Source organism: Truncatella angustata, assembly GCF_020726525.1.
Source record: "Truncatella angustata strain MPI-SDFR-AT-0073 chromosome Unknown BKA67scaffold_4, whole genome shotgun sequence".
NCBI lineage: Eukaryota > Fungi > Ascomycota > Sordariomycetes > Amphisphaeriales > Sporocadaceae > Truncatella > Truncatella angustata.
Window position 1 is genome coordinate 2,645,011 of NW_025763384.1, and position 15,333 is coordinate 2,660,343.

At 50.3% G+C, this 15,333-nt stretch overlaps 5 protein-coding genes across 5 annotated transcripts; 3 read left to right on the forward strand and 2 right to left on the reverse strand.

The window, feature by feature from the left end:
- The first annotated feature begins 209 nt into the window (after positions 1–209).
- BKA67DRAFT_281771 (WD domain-containing protein) lies at positions 210–4,536 on the forward strand. Its single transcript, XM_046095952.1, has 3 exons — positions 210–701; positions 767–1,758; positions 1,811–4,536. The coding sequence occupies exons 1-3, from the start codon at positions 348–350 to the stop codon at positions 4,449–4,451; spliced, it is 3,987 nt and encodes a 1,328-aa protein (XP_045958799.1). The 5' UTR covers positions 210–347; the 3' UTR covers positions 4,452–4,536.
- Positions 4,537–4,932, forward strand: BKA67DRAFT_281772 (uncharacterized protein). Its single transcript, XM_046095953.1, has one exon. It carries the CDS (start codon positions 4,621–4,623, stop codon positions 4,834–4,836), a length of 216 nt encoding a protein of 71 aa, XP_045958800.1. The 5' UTR covers positions 4,537–4,620; the 3' UTR covers positions 4,837–4,932.
- Positions 4,740–6,275, forward strand: BKA67DRAFT_281805 (uncharacterized protein). The gene has a single exon (XM_046095955.1). It carries the CDS (start codon positions 5,029–5,031, stop codon positions 6,160–6,162), a length of 1,134 nt encoding a protein of 377 aa, XP_045958801.1. The 5' UTR covers positions 4,740–5,028; the 3' UTR covers positions 6,163–6,275.
- On the reverse strand, positions 6,276–7,829 carry BKA67DRAFT_281774 (putative oxidoreductase). The gene has a single exon (XM_046095954.1). It carries the CDS (start codon positions 7,535–7,537, stop codon positions 6,389–6,391), a length of 1,149 nt encoding a protein of 382 aa, XP_045958802.1. The 5' UTR covers positions 7,538–7,829; the 3' UTR covers positions 6,276–6,388.
- A 3,206-nt stretch (positions 7,830–11,035) lies between these two features.
- Positions 11,036–15,019, reverse strand: BKA67DRAFT_535850 (RNA dependent RNA polymerase-domain-containing protein; the record flags this gene model as incomplete). Its single annotated transcript, XM_046100071.1, has 2 exons — positions 11,036–13,905; positions 13,957–15,019. The coding sequence occupies 2 exons, from the start codon at positions 15,017–15,019 to the stop codon at positions 11,036–11,038; spliced, it is 3,933 nt and encodes a 1,310-aa protein (XP_045958803.1).
- Positions 15,020–15,333: the final 314 nt, after the last annotated feature.

Genomic DNA, 15,333 nt, shown 5'->3' on the forward strand with positions numbered 1-15,333 from the left:
ACTGTGTGACTGGCTTGTCCAACACACCTGCATTGCACCGTGTCAGTGCCCAGTGGTGCCCAGTGTATAATCTAGCGGTCTGGAAGGGGGGAAGGCAAGACAAGGCCGGGCAAGGGTTACTGACGTAGGTGCTTTGTAGCTTGAGTTGGAGACCACCCCCAGACACCCCCAGAAGGCCCCCCCCGTAGCTGCAGCTCCTGCCAGCCTGCAGCCGCGGCTTCGCTTCGACACCGCGCAAACGAGGTGAGGCAAGTCCAGGTCGCCAAACCACAACACATCAGCCTTCGCCTTTCGATTAGTGTTTGGCCAGCCTCAAACATGCAAGTGTCTCCGTCCATTCGCCTATCATGACCACAGGCTCGCCCGACTTGGGCGACAATCCACACAACGAAAATGCCGAAGCACAGTCTGAGTCCGAGTCCGAGTCCAGCCCAGAGCTCGTCAAGGTCGAGCCTCGGCCAGAGCACGACGCTCCTGTCCCTCGCGAAACCGAGGAGAGCGACGATAGTGGCGAGGGTGAGGACATAGCAGAGGCAGATGACTCTGGAGACGATGACGAGTCAGATGATGAAGAAGACGAGCCCAAGCTCAAGTATGCACGACTCACCTCGCACTTGAACTCCGTCTATAGAGCCGATATGACCAGTGCTTTCCTCGTCGCTGGCGACAAGATGCTGATGGGCACCCACGGAGGCAACATTGTAAGCTGCTACTGCTGCACTACCCCGTCTTCTTTTCGAGCAAACATCTAACCGTGGAATGCCAGCATGTCGTTCAACTGCCAGCCTTTCAATCCTTGCGAAACTACCACGCCCATTCAGCTTCAGTAACCACCGTGTCGATATCCCCATTCCCACCGCCATTGCCTCCCACTTCTCTCCAGTCAGCAGTGGCCGCAAGAGCCGTATCTCAGTCCACAAGCCAAAAGCCTTCATCTGTGCATTCGCGGAAGCCGACTGCCACCGACTCTCCGCGCAAACCACGCGAGCCCGATGCACTGCCGAACATACCCTCAAATAACATATACGTCGGCACGTCTTCCATGGATGGCAATGTCTGCGTACAATCCCTCATGGACATGAAAGATGTCTCCTTGAGGAACTTCGCTCGCCCTGTTCAGGCTGTTGCTCTGTCGCCAGACTACAAAAACGACAGGACTTACCTTTCCGGTGGAACCGCCGGGAGCCTCATCCTCACAGTGAATCCCCCTCAGGGCCGAAGCACCTCGACCACCATTGGCACCGCCGCTGCAGCAGCTTCTGGCTGGCTCGGCAGCATGGGTCTGGGCACCAACACCGGCAAGGATACGGTACTGCATTCCGGAGAAGGCATCATTAGTACCATTAAATGGTCCTTGTCTGGCAAGTACGTTGTCTGGCTCAACGAACATGGAATCAAAATAATGCGGTCCAAGTTACAGCTCGAGTCGGCTGATGCAGAAGATGCCTGGAAACGCATCGGCCATATTGACAGACCACAGACCGATGAGTGGGAGGAAATGGCTGGTGTGTGGAAGGGTCGAGCTGAGTGGATCGACGAACAAGCAATTGAGACGGACGAGGATGGCAAAGCTCCTGAGCCCGTCTCGGAGCCCTCACCTGCGACGGTCAAGAAAACTACAAGGCGCGGAAAGAACTACGAGCGATTACTTGTCGGATGGGGTGGTACGATCTGGATCATACATGTTCATCCAGGAGGCGTCGGCGTGGGAAGAAACGTAGGCGAGAAATCCATTGGTAAAGCGGAGATCGCGAAGAAGTAAGTTGCATTTTTGTTCCTCTGCCCTGAATGCCATGCTAAATGTCACCAGGCTACGCATGGACTGCATTATTTCCGGCATTTCCTTATATACCCAGAATTTACTTCTTGTTTTAGCATACTGTAAGCCTGAAGAAGAGGAGGACGAGACCGAAGACGACATCAAGCATGTAAAAGGGCACAAGTCGCAGTTATCAACAACATCCGCCGGAAGTGAGCCCCCGGGTGGAAAGAAACACCGCCAGGATGCTCTGGCACCGGAACTACGACTAATTGATCTTGTGTCGCAAGCCGAAATCGACAAGGATAGCTTGACTGTTAGTCGTTATGAGCGGCTTTCTTCAAACGATTATCATCTCGGCGTACTGCCAGCCAACAATGCGGCATCGGTAGTTGAATCGCGAGGCGTGTTAGAAGCCATGACCAACTTCGGCGCGGACATGTGGAATGCCACTATCAATCCGAAATCCCTGTTCAGCTCCGGTGCGAGCATCAGAAGTAACAAGGATAGTAATGATGGGACATCCAGCACGCAGGTTGGAAGCACGTTGGGTAGTGTACGAATGTCTTCAAAGTCCCCATCCCAGACAGTGCATCCCAACCTCGTCAAGCCAGGTGCGAAAATATTCATTCACAGTCCGTATGACTGCATCCTGGCCACAAAGAGGGATCTAGGAGATCATTTGGCGTGGCTTTTGGAGCATCACCGATACGAAGTCGCCTGGGCTCTTCTAGACGACCACCCCGAGATCATGGCGTCGCCTCCTGAAAAACCCTCTGAGCTTGCTCCGTCGACCCCTAGCAAGTCGCAACAAAGCAGCAATGACCCGTTCGATGATGACATTTCCGTTGCCGAGTCTCAAGTGCGATCTCAAAACTTTTCCGTCGAGCAAGAAAAGCGACGGATTGGAGAGATGTGGATTCAAGAGCTTGTCGAGACGGGTGAGTGGAACAGAGCTGGTCAGATTGCTGCTAAGGTTTTGAACACTCCAGAACGGTGGGAGAAGTGGGTCTACACATTTGCTGGAGCAAAGAAGTTCGATGAGATCGTCAACTTCGTACCATCTGAACCTTTGCGGCCCCCCATTCCCGGTACAGTGTATGAGATACTACTTGGCCACTACATACAGACAGACAAGCCTCGTTTCAAGGAGTTGCTCGAGCACTGGGATACCGATCTCTTTGACATACATACCATCAGTACTGCGCTCGAGAACCAGCTCAAGTATCGCGATGTTCGAGAAGACAGCATTGATGACGGCGAAAAGGGACGGGATTGGCGGATCGTGGTGGAATCCCTTGCACATCTGCATGAAGCCAATGGGAAGCATCGAGAAGCTTTGAAGTGCTACATCAAACTTCAGGACGCAGACTCTGCTATGCGGCTGATAAGGGAAAACCACTTAGCTGATGCTGTTACGGATGACGTTCCAAGCTTCATCGCGCTTAGAGTGCCCGAAGCAGAACTGAACCGTATGACCCACGCTGAAATCGATGAGGCGACCTCAGAGGCCATCACGCTTCTTGTCGAAGAGGCACAGCGTGGTCTTATCAGACCCGAAATCGTCGTCCGGCAGCTCGAGAAGAAGGATATGAATCTTTATCTGTATTTCTACTTGCGCGGCCTTTGGAGGGTGTATCGCGAGCAGCAGGCGGATGAGGCGGTTTGTCTTGTAGACGACTTCGCTGATCTTGCAGTGCACCTGTTCGCAACGTTTGGCGACCGAGACCTCCTGATGGATCTGTTGAAGGTATCATCTAGCTACACATTCGAGAAGGCAGTGCAGGAATGCGAAAGCCGCAATTACGTTCCCGAGCTGGTCCATTTGTACTCGGTGACCGGAGAGATGAAGCGGGCGCTCTATTTGATTATTGACAGACTTGGCGACGTCTCACAAGCTATCGCCTTCGCCAAAGAAAAAGATGATCCTGGTCTGTGGGAGGATCTCTTAAACTACAGTATGGATAAGCCGAGGTTTATTCGTGGACTACTCGAGGAAGTTGGTACAGCCATCAACCCCATCACGCTGGTGAGGCGTATACCAGAAGGACTTGAAATTCCGGGCTTGAGAGAAGGTCTGAAGCACATCATGAAAGAGCATGAGATTCAGTACAGCATCTCGTCTGGTGTAGCTCGTGTCCTGCGCTCTGAAGTTGCAGCTGCACAAAATATGCTGCGGATGGGTCAGAGGAAAGGAATCAAATACAACATCCAGTTCAAGGCTCCAGATCACGTCGATGTTGAGACCAAAGGAGTGCCCACCATTGTCACGAAAGGGAAGGGGACTGTGAGTGGAACAGCCACACCTACAGTCCCGGAGATTGTGGATCCTGCAACGGAGCATGCCGTTTCCGGCGGTGCCAAGGTACAACAACCGGAGCATGATCACCGTGCCCCACAGCCGGGACACTGCGCTAAGTGCCATGAGCCCTTCACGGAGTGGGAAACAGAAACCCTGGTCGGATTTGCGTGCAGCCACGTTTACCACGTGAGCCATCTCCTAGAGTATCTACATCCGGATGAAAAGCCGGACCAAAGCATTATAGATTATGGAAATGATGACGAAGACAGGCTTCGAGGAGGTCGTTTTGTGGGCAGCAAGGTTACCCATGCGAGGCTCTTGAGAGACAAGATTGCGGCCGGTTGTCCAGTGTGTAGAAACAAGCGGGAGGAGGTTGAGGGAATATCCTGATCGGACAATGGTATCGAGGTTGAAGGAACGCATCACCTCAAGCAGAGCTAGGCGCCAATCATTTTGTACTCATCATATTCGGCAGCGACGGGCAGTCTCGAAGAACATCACCTCACTCTGATTAGCTGGAGAGTCACGTTTCGGAAGCCCTCGAGACGATTGGCTTCATATGCCGATTGTCCGGTTCATGAGTTCCAATGCTACTCCATGGCTGATCCTTGGGCAATTAGCCACTCTACGTACACTAAGATCTGCCTCAGCACGATGCATGTCAAGGGCCATGATCACCCCGCACGAGCTTTTGAGTTCTACGCAGGCACGAACTGATCCCCGCGTTCTCCATGCGCGCCTGTCGTGCCGAATCAACCATAGTTGGAGATCCTGATGTCACCCCAATGCAGGACGGGATGTCGAGCTCTTATTAACTCCTCCCGCATCGCATCCCATCCATCCCCGCACTTTGTGAACTCAACCAGAGCTCTTGGATTTCCAAGCAGATTCTTGATCATTTTGATTTGAAAGCCATCAGTGGTCTACCTTTTTCTTCACGCCACCAATTGATACTTCAGTAAAGACAATGTCCAACCCAGAGCTAGACCGTAACTCTTTCCTGGGTGGTCGCACCGTCCAGTTCAACGCTTCAGCTTCAGCACCTCGTCTCTCGGGCTCGCCATCCCCAGCGGCTGCCATTGATGCTAAGCTTCCTGGTCACAACCACTCGGTGCCCCACTACCATCAGAGCTGGCACCGCGAGCTCTTCGATGTCGGCATCTTCAAAGACACCATCCTCCCGAGCATCTCTCTGCATGTCCCTCTAGCTCTTGTTGCTTATGGCATCGGTCGCGCCACCGACAGTGTTGAAGCAAAGGATTGGCTTTGGCCCACTGCACCTATTGCCAACGCATGGTGGTCAGCCGTTGGACGCAAGGTGCAGCGAGGTCTTACGCTCGGTCAAGCACTGTCCCTGCTCTCCCGTCCAGAACGTCTCCTCCTGACCGGCGTCACCCTTTGGGGCGGACGTTTGCTCTTTAGGATCTCCAGTCGCTCTATCAGACGCCGCCAGTCTGGTAAGGGTACTGATGATCCACGTTACGATGAAGTCAAGAAGGACCCTGGCTTCTGGAACCATGCGCTGTTCAGCATCTTCCTTCCCGAGGCTTTGATCCAGACCATTATCACTCTTCCGTTCACCGCTCCTTTCCATCATCAGGGAAAAGTACTCAGTGGCTATCAGCCAATTGTGCAGGCCACAGCTGTGGGACTGTTCTCTGCCGGCCTTGCCCTTGAGATCCTTGCTGACTCGCAGCTCGCTGCGTACAAGGAAACCGTCAATGATGAGCGCGCCGTTTGCAAGGAGGGGGTCTGGTCACTCGTCCGCCACCCAAATTATCTCGGAGATGCTCTCGTGCACTTCTCATTCCCACTTCTTCTCTACGGATCTGACTTGTTGGCTCCTATCGAGATTCTCGGCAGTGTCGCCAATTATTTGTTTCTCCGTTATGTCGGTGGCACCAAACAGACGGAAGCTCATCAACACCGCCGATATTCACAATCGCACTTGGAGAAGCACGAAGACTTCCAGCGTTTCAAGGAGAGTCATAATTCATTCTGGCCCAAGGCTGCCGTACTGACCAACCAATGGCTTTGGATTGTTGTTGGAGCTGGTGCTGCTGGTGCGATCGTTGAGCAGGTCGTCAACCAACTGATCTGAGAATGGCGAAGACTATATGTAACTGGGGTTGGAAATCATCCTGTGCCCGCATTGCCGCTAGGACAGATCAGCAGGATGCACTGATATGGAACTACGCCTGGACATGATTTGTTGTTATGCCTGAGTTATCAAAGGACGATAGGCTTGTATCATTACAATTCAACTATGTTACTACTTGAACCAAGTACCTGTAATTATGAGAGTATGACGCAATGCGTTAATCCTTCTACTCTTTATACCTTTGGTCTTTAAAACCTGCGAGAACCTCGACAGTCCCATCTCCCCTTTCAGCCCATCGCTTGCGAGCAATTTCTGGATTGAGCTGTAATGTCTGTTTGGCCCTGACCCACTCTTCCATGGTCACATTTTTATCAAATCGAGGTTTCACCCCCGCCTGCTCCAACACAGGCGAGTCCGTGATCGGAAGCAGCACCGTATCGTTGTGCGGACGGGCGAAGTAGAGCAGCCCCGTGCGCTTGTACTGGCGCTGGTCCTCGGGCGGCGCGAAGACACGATGCACCGAGCTCTTCAGCCACCCGCCCGTGAGGTGTGAGATTGTGTCGGCCAGGTTGACCGTGATGGTGCCCGGCTCCGCCTTGACCCACGTCCAGTTGCCGTCCTCGCCTAGGATCTGAAGCCCCGCGACCGGCTGCCGGAACAGGAGCGTGACGGTCCCCAAGTCCGTGTGGCCGCCCGCTGCGCCGTATTTGCTCTCGGCCCACTGCTCCTCCGTTCGCGGGTGGTAGAGCATGTATCTGAAGTGGTCTTCGCTCTTCTTCTCGTACGTGTGCTGCCTGACGAGGTAGTCCTCGTCCGGCAGCTGGAGGATGATGGCGAACAGGCGCAGCAGCGGCAAGACCACGTTCCCGTGTAGCGTGCGGTGGAAGTGCTCGATCTCGGAGAGATGCGCCCGGATCAGCGCCGGGTGGTCGTACTTGCCTTCGAAGTCCGGGGTGAACTTGGCGAAGTTGTACATCTCGATGTTGTTGTAGGCCTTGGCGTCCAGGCGCCGCCCCGGCCGCCGCCAGCCGTTGTAGTCAGCCTCAGCATACCGCACCTCGTACTTCTCCTTCTCCGCCACGGGTAGCTCGAAGAAGCTCTGCGCCAGCGTGAACTGCTGGTCCACCACCTCCTGCGGCAGCCCGAAGTTCTTCACGTAGAAGAACCCCACGTGGTGCACCGCGTGCTCGAGCTGCTTAGCGAGCCGCTCCTTGCCGCCCGGACGCTCGTAGTCTGAGAGGTCCAAAGTGACCAGCTCGGACCAGGGGAGGTCTGCGGTAGTCTCGGGTGGATGCTGGTATGGCTTCAAGTTGGCGAAATCATATTGGGTGTTGTCCTCGGCAGGAGCCGATGTTTTTGTGACAACAGTAGACATTTTCTGAAAGCCGATTACGTCGCAGATCGTTTTTAGTTATAGATAGTTAATGTGTACGGTCGTGCTGATCGTTTCGTATAAGGTGTGATTGAGCAAGCGCTCTTATACCCATGGGCGAGTATAGAGTGGGGAACGATTTGGTCAACACACCCCCACATGTCGCCATCGACCTCCTTGTCCCAGCATTTATAATCAGCTTAGAGCTGGCACGTAGTCTAGTTGTTGTAATGGGCTGATTCCATGCTCCTCAACCATCGTGCCACAAGCAAATACTACGTGAATCAAATAATCCTCAATAACGATGAATTTTGACTATCAGGCAAAGCAGTAAACAAAGAGTCAGCGTACCTACGCATTTCAACATTATACTGCAGGATTATGTTGGATCTCAGTACTGAATAGGTATGACAAGCCACATCGATCTGGTTCGTAATCTATGAAAAGGATATCTCGGGTATCAGCAAAACGCAAATGGTTCTTGCCATTGGTTGTAAGACTTGAGATGACCGCACAAATCATTGTGTTCACTGCCCATCGGGTTGATTTAACTGGGTGAAGCCTTGCCCGCTTTTCTGCTTATTCCCTTATCCTAGATATTTATCTGGCGCGCGCGTTCTGTAGCTTCGTACCGAAGGATACATAAACCATAAAAACGGCAGAAACTTCAGAGAACGATGTACATACAACCTCATCCATTGCCTTTTACCATGAATGAAATTGCGTACTCACAATTTACTCTTCTCTACAATCTTTGAAACCATCCTCTCTGCAACCATTGAGATCGAACTTTTGCATCCATGCTGTATGCTGTATGGTGCTGATGGCTCGAGATGAGGATCACGTTTTGGCTTAGTGGTAGAAGGACCTCGAAGAATTGCGTAAGAACTGTCGCGTCCCTATTCTACTCTTTTTAGCTGGGCTTGCACATTCAATTCCACCCATTGGGTCCCGAAACTTTTTTTTTTCTTTTTCTTTTAGGCATCAAAGTCCTGTAAACCCGTGGGCACAATCATCTCTACATCGAGCTTTGTTTGCAGAGAGGAATGGACTTTTTTTATGTGAGTATTTCTCTCTCTCTCTAATCCCTACGTACTTTTCCTAATACAAAGATTAACGTAACAAACATTGCGAGCACAAGTCTATCGTCTATAACAAAACCACCACTATGCACCAGCTTGATTGAAGCTCTAGTTCGTGTTCAAACCCACTGATAGTCATCTCTTAGCTAGGTTGGTAGGTGGAGTTAAATCGGCCTCCCAAAGGAGCACTTCTTTCTATCAGCAATTGCTTAGCTTTGGCTTGCCACTCCGCAGCCAGCGGTACGAAAAAGCAATATGATTGCAGCAAGACGCATCCTCCGCTACTATCATGCTCCCTGACATCCAAACCGACGTCGAAAAGAATCTGCAGTGCCTCTACCTCACCATTGCGTGCGCGTACAGCAAAGGTGGTATTTTTTTCGTTCCCGTATATAAAGTCGGCATTGATCCTGGCTTGACTAGTGCTCTGACCATCAACTCCGATGTCACCATGGGAATAGGCTTTAACCCATTTTTGGTACCGGTGTAGGCGTCAGCACCGTAACTCAACAAGGACTCTACTCTAGCAAGGTTGTCTCTGGCGGCTGCTACGAGTATTGGACTGCTGAGAAGAAACCCGAAATAGCATTTTAGCCATCTTACTTGTTGATATTTCGGATGTCGGCTCCGAGTTCCAGAACCCTCTCTACTGTCGAGGGGATGCTTGAATTAATAGCCCACATAGGGACTTCATTTTTGACTCCCATAGGCGTGGCTGCAGCACCTATGGGCACGGAAGCTCTTGAATATCCCTCAGTCGCTTGTAAAGCTTTGGGTGGTAAATTGGCGTCATTGATGATCGACAAAGAGGAGCCGAAATAGGTATGTTCTGTGAAGCTTCCCTAAGATGTTGAGCCAAAGCTCGGTAGGTAATTGAAGTAGAAGTGACATCTTTCTAGACCTCGTTTTGGTCAGAGCGACGAAAATGAGTTCTACGAGGAGAAAGTAGAAGAAAATTTTCCAATTGATATGAGTGACGAAACAGGGGGAAGAATAACATGGTAATTGCTCTGCAATTGCATATACATACGTGAATGAGCGCAAGTAGACTTAACTCTGAATATCCAGAGTACCAACTATCCGCGTGCGCAGTGGATCTTATCAGAGACCAACAAAGAGCACAACGCCCACTGTAGCACCAGCTAAAGTGACCAGAAACGTTCACGTCGAGCTGGTAAATGGTCTGATGGACGAGATACATTCGGCATTAGGTCGTTCTTCGGACCTACTGCAAGACTACAGTTATAGACCATGCAAACCAACTTGGAATTATATAGACTCATGCCTTGGACAGTAGTACACGACCGTCTTACCGGGCTCTGCGACACTTTTAAGCGCACTAGACTCTGGCATTGTTGGAAAGATAGACCGAGTACCGGTTGTCCGCGAGAATGCCAGACGCGTTCCGTAAATCACTCGCGGTCCCGGTGCCAAATGCAGCGGTGCCAACAGTTGTCCAACCAGAAGGACAGACAAGTCCCGGAGAGCAATAGTGGATGAAACCATGGTTTGGTTTATCCCACAGCTCAGAGATCTGGGTATCCAACGCCGAGCTAGACGGCACGCAATCGACATTCGTTAGGAACTACAACTAACTAATGCATATATGCGCCAGCTTTTGTTCGCTTTTGCCACATATTGGTCAGTGGTGCCAGTTGCGCACGATCTACCGAGGGGTCCTTTTTGTTTCCTTTTTTTTTTTTTTTTTTTTTAGCTAACTCCTTGGGCGATTTTGATGTTCAGACTCACGCTGGCGCCGTGTACGCCGTCGTTAACGGACCAAAGTCAATTATGGTGAGGCCAAACTATTCTGTTGCAGTAGGCATCTTTGAAGCAATTTCACAAACCTAGACTAAAAAGTCATTGCGGTAGATTAGGAGCTTAAGTAATACTTAATTCAAGCACATCTTCAGGATCACCCAGAGGACAAAATTATTTATAAGCACCTAGAATACATTGTCTGCTGAGAAACGGCACTTTTGGCGGCGCAGCAAACCACATACTCAATACATGGCCCAAGGAGACAATACATACGAAAATGGCAGGTCTTTGTGTACTTCGTTGATTACGCTACTAGGACAACTCCATAGGTGTAGGGGGTATCATTTGATGTAGAAATCGGGCTGTGCTTGTGTGGAATACAACGTGGCACTTCATCTTTATCATTGTTATTCTTGAAAACTGAGGCCGCCAACGAAAAATCAGCTCTATTTTTATGCTGCGGAAAAGACCTTCAAATAACGATCAAGGGGTATCTAGCAATAAAAAATATTCTACGTTATACGTGCTTGCACATTTGGCACACTGTATCGCTTACACATTGTGCTTATATCTACCACCTTCTATTGCCGTACCAATGCTTGATCCCCTAGCAATATCATCTGAATCAGCGGTTCCTTTTAGTGATTCTTTTGGGTCATCATTCCTCCCATGGCTCCCTTTCTTCGTGGAATGGATCTTGAAGACCTTCAAGTTTCGCGTTGCGGGTGCGTATATATTTTGGATCGTGCCTCATTGCAGCATATGTACTCGCGTTGATCATCACGATCGGACCAATACGTGATGCTTTTGCTTTAATTTCCTGCAACTCAGAGCCAATGATCCACCATATGAAGTTGGATCGCCAGTAATAAAATTTGTAGTATGTCGAAGCTCTCAGAAGATCCCATTCCGTATGTTGTTGAGCCTCGGGATGCCTCACAGTAATGACATCGCCTACTGTCCCCGCAAATCCCCGAGGCTTGATGAGTTGAAATTCTTTATAAGACCTCCATACTTTCTCGTCAAAAGTGAGGTCCTCATTTGCCCGCAACGCGTCGACGGTGCGATGGAAATGCTCAATGTCGTTTTGAAGGACTTCCATACCATGGCCAATTCTCCTGTTGCCTTTTACTCGCAAGTCATTAAAATAGTGCCAGTAGAAGGCCAAATCCTCGTCCCAAGGTTCCGCCTTATGGCCTTGTGTTGACTTACTAAGACGGTCCAACTCAGCGTCTACGGTAGGTATCATCACGTTAAACTTAAGATAGTCAATTATGTGCGCTAGTCGGTCTTTGGGAGCCCACGAGTCTGCTTTGTATCTGGGCGGCGGAGGTTCTGCCTCATTCTTCCCGAGAAGTGATCTTTTGAATTTGGAAAAGTCGCTAGCGGTCAAGACAATGCCTTGTTTTGATTGGTCCACAAGGTTGCTAAGCATTGTGCTCAGGCGAATTGCTGTGGCATCCGAGTATGAATGCCTTTGATAGCAAAGATTCTCCTTGAAAATAGTGCACAACCCCAAGAAGCTGGGCTGCATGTTGAAATCAAATCCATCTTCCAAGAATTTCAGAGTCGCTTTGCCTTGGTGCTTTTCAATGAGGTCGCGGTAAGTTCCCTTCTGTTTCGAAAGGTAACCTTCTTTAACGAGATCTGGACCATCTGGGACCAGTGCAGAGTCAAAATTGCTGACAATATCAGGGTCCCAACACACCCAAGCCATGTCACCATCGTAGTCACCGCCACTGAGCTTGTCGGCCAGTGGCGTATTGCCCGTGCTTGGGAAAACGATGACATCCTTGAGTGCTCCTAGTTCCGGTTTGAAAACAGCCCTGACTTTCTGGATGTCACTCACGAAATGAGCTGGCGACCGGGCGACGAGTATGTCCATGCCATGCAATAGTGTATCAGAAAAACCAGAGAGTTCGTCCTTGAAATTTGATGAAAAGCTGACCTGGACTTCATCCTCTGCCAGAATGCCCTCGAAATCGATGACCATGTACGCATATATCGATCGACCCACTTTTATATTAATGCGTTTTTTCAATTCTTCGCATTTGTCTTTGCAGAGCTTCCATATCATATCCCACAACATTTTCTGCTTCAGGGGATTAAATCCCGCGGCCAAGAAAAATTGGATTCGATCTTCGTCGTGTCGGGGCATACTGCCTAGGCGAGGTACTTGGTTGTCATTGAGACGCTCCACGCGCCGCGATGTTGAATTTCTATCAACCCAGGCTGAACAGGACAAAGGGTCCTGCATAGCGATCCTCTGAGCTTCTATCTCATCGTTGAGAAGTTGTATTAAGAGATCACTGAGATATTCTTTTAGCGCTTCACGTTTGCGCTTTGTTGATGCCTGCTGCATTAGAATTGGCAGGAATTGGGTATTTAAACCGGCGGATGCAGGAAGCTGTGGATAACTGCTGACCTCAAAAGTTCGATGGTCTTCGTCGTTAAAGTTGCAATTCCACTTCCGCTGGGACGGGTATGTCTCAAGCCAGACATCATTGCTTCTGTCCGATACATCAAGGATCCAAAATCCTTTAGCACTTCCAATGCGACCTTGAAATCCAGCGGGCGTTTCAGTTAGACACAGAGAATCGCGAATCTGCCGTGCAAGATTTGGCGACATCCGTCCAATACCATCGTTCATCACTTTCCCAGTGGGTGACAGAATGTCGAGGGGCACGTGACGAAGTTGGCTCTTCTCTAAAATTATGGTTGGTTCCGTTCGACTCAGACCCAACGAGATTCGTGAGAAGAGCTTCAGACTTGGCTGGTCAGCGTTCTCGGACGGCTCAAGCAACCATCGGATCATGCTGGTGACACTCGATTTTGTGTGGCTTGCAATTGGCTCATTTTTGACGGGGAATCCCGGCAAACTAGGCGCCTGGAAGTCGTTTCCATCCTGAGCAAATAGGTAAAAACGATATTTCATGAGTTGCTTGGGCCCAGGTTCAACCCAGTCACCCTTATTTGCCGCCTTTTTAATTGGCCCTTCACGAATAGAACGAACAAAAAAGGGCTTCCAAAACCGGCCAGACATTGGGTGAACATTAGTGAATACCCAACGCCTTATGTAGTTGATAGTCTCCTCTGAAAACGTCTTTAATATAGACATGTTTTGTCGATCAATCGAAGGTACGATCATTTCGATGAACCGATCGGGACCGAACCGGCGAGCAAGGCGGTGCGTGTTGTCAATTTTCAAAGCATGCAGCTGCACCTGGAAGAACGCTCCACTACTTCCCGTTGCTGGTGTCAAAGCAAGAACAAGAATTACAGCCTGATTATTGACATAAAAGTTGGCTAGAGCAGCATCCCAAGCAGCCGCGCTAGACTTTTCAGGGAGCGTTTTGCCAGCAAGCGAAGGATCATTGTGAAGGATACGCCATAGATGATTCTGATTGGTCCAAGACTGTTCGTATTCAAGCTCAAACGTACTAATCTCGACTTTACAATGAAGGAGAACTCGTAAAACCTCCCACAGCACGGGGAAGGGGGCTTTTGCAAGTCCAGGAGGGGTTCGAGCTACTTCAGATTAGCTTCAAGAACATTCATGGTATTAACCCTCCCACTTACGCCAGGACGCTTGTAGTCGCTCCTCGAGTTCCAAAATAGCGGGTGACATGATCTCCGTAATATCCGGCTCTGCAAAACTGTCCTCAAGCTGGACTAATTCATGGTCCGGAAGCAGACTGCCAAAGTCTGAGTATGTATGTAATGGAGAACTACTATCGAGGAATTGTCGGACGTCTTCATGTAACTGTGGATGGCTCTCGGCATGGTCAAAGGATTCTTCCGGCGCCTGAATCGAGCTGGACGAGACGGAGAACGAGCGTGATTGTGCAGGTGGCCGCCTGGCTTTTTCCTGGCTGCTAGCTTCGACCGTGGTTTGTGTTCCCTGTGAAACTCTGCGGCCATGGTCAGAGAACACAACTGTTTCCTGGCTGACATTGGTAGAAAGGTCAAAGTAGTTTCGTTCATCCCGTCCCACACCCATAGAAGAGCCAGATGTTTGATCAGACACGTGCTGACCACCGGCGGAATTCTTCGCTCGCTTGCCAATCTTTTCGGAAAACTCATTTGAAGTGCGCTTGACAGTACCAAACCGGGTTGTCCTACCTGATTGCTTGAAGTCCAAGGCAGGCAACTCACGACCACTTCTCAGTGTCAATCGAGACTCAGCTACATTTGGCCTGTGTTCCTGTAATACTTGGTCTAACAATCGCTTCAACTCATCCCGCTCCCAAGGATTGGTCGCCTTAGGCAAAATCGTTTTCCGAGGTGTGACATCTGGCTCTCCTCGAGGTTTGCGCACCCATTTTTCGCATAGTACCTTCACACGCTCGCCGTAAGTGTTCAAGACAAGGTCCAGTGTCTTTGTGCGAAAATGAATGCGAAAACGTCGATAGATGGTTGCATCTCGATCTTCCAAACCTTGCTCAGCTAACTCTCGTTGCTTCTGCGGTGATCGTTCCAAGATTTTCCTATCTGGGACTGTCAACTGCAGATTGTATTTATGTGACAGATCTTGGAAAGAGTCCTCCACTGCAGAGTCATGCGTGAACGAGGTACTTGTGCTGCGAGCGAAAGAGAAGGAGTTGGCAGCAGTGACCTGCTTCTTCGGGGTAAATGGTTGCATGAATGGCCACGACCACCACGACCACCGGCAGAGGGCCAATGGTCTTTGCGGTTAAACCAAACACGTCAATCCTCCGGCACGCGCAAAATGCAGCTAAACCCCGTATTAATCAGCAAGATCATATCATGGGCGAGAAGCATAGCAGCGAACCGTCTATAGACGTAGCGATTAGTACAGAGACCAAGAACACCCCTCTCCAGCGAATGGCAACCTCTAGGACCCAAGCCAGGGCGGAGCACAAGCTTGGAGCTAGCTTCGGTCTGTGGAATAAAGTTAGACCTAGACAAGAGCGAGTGGGAAAGAGCGATTGTTTG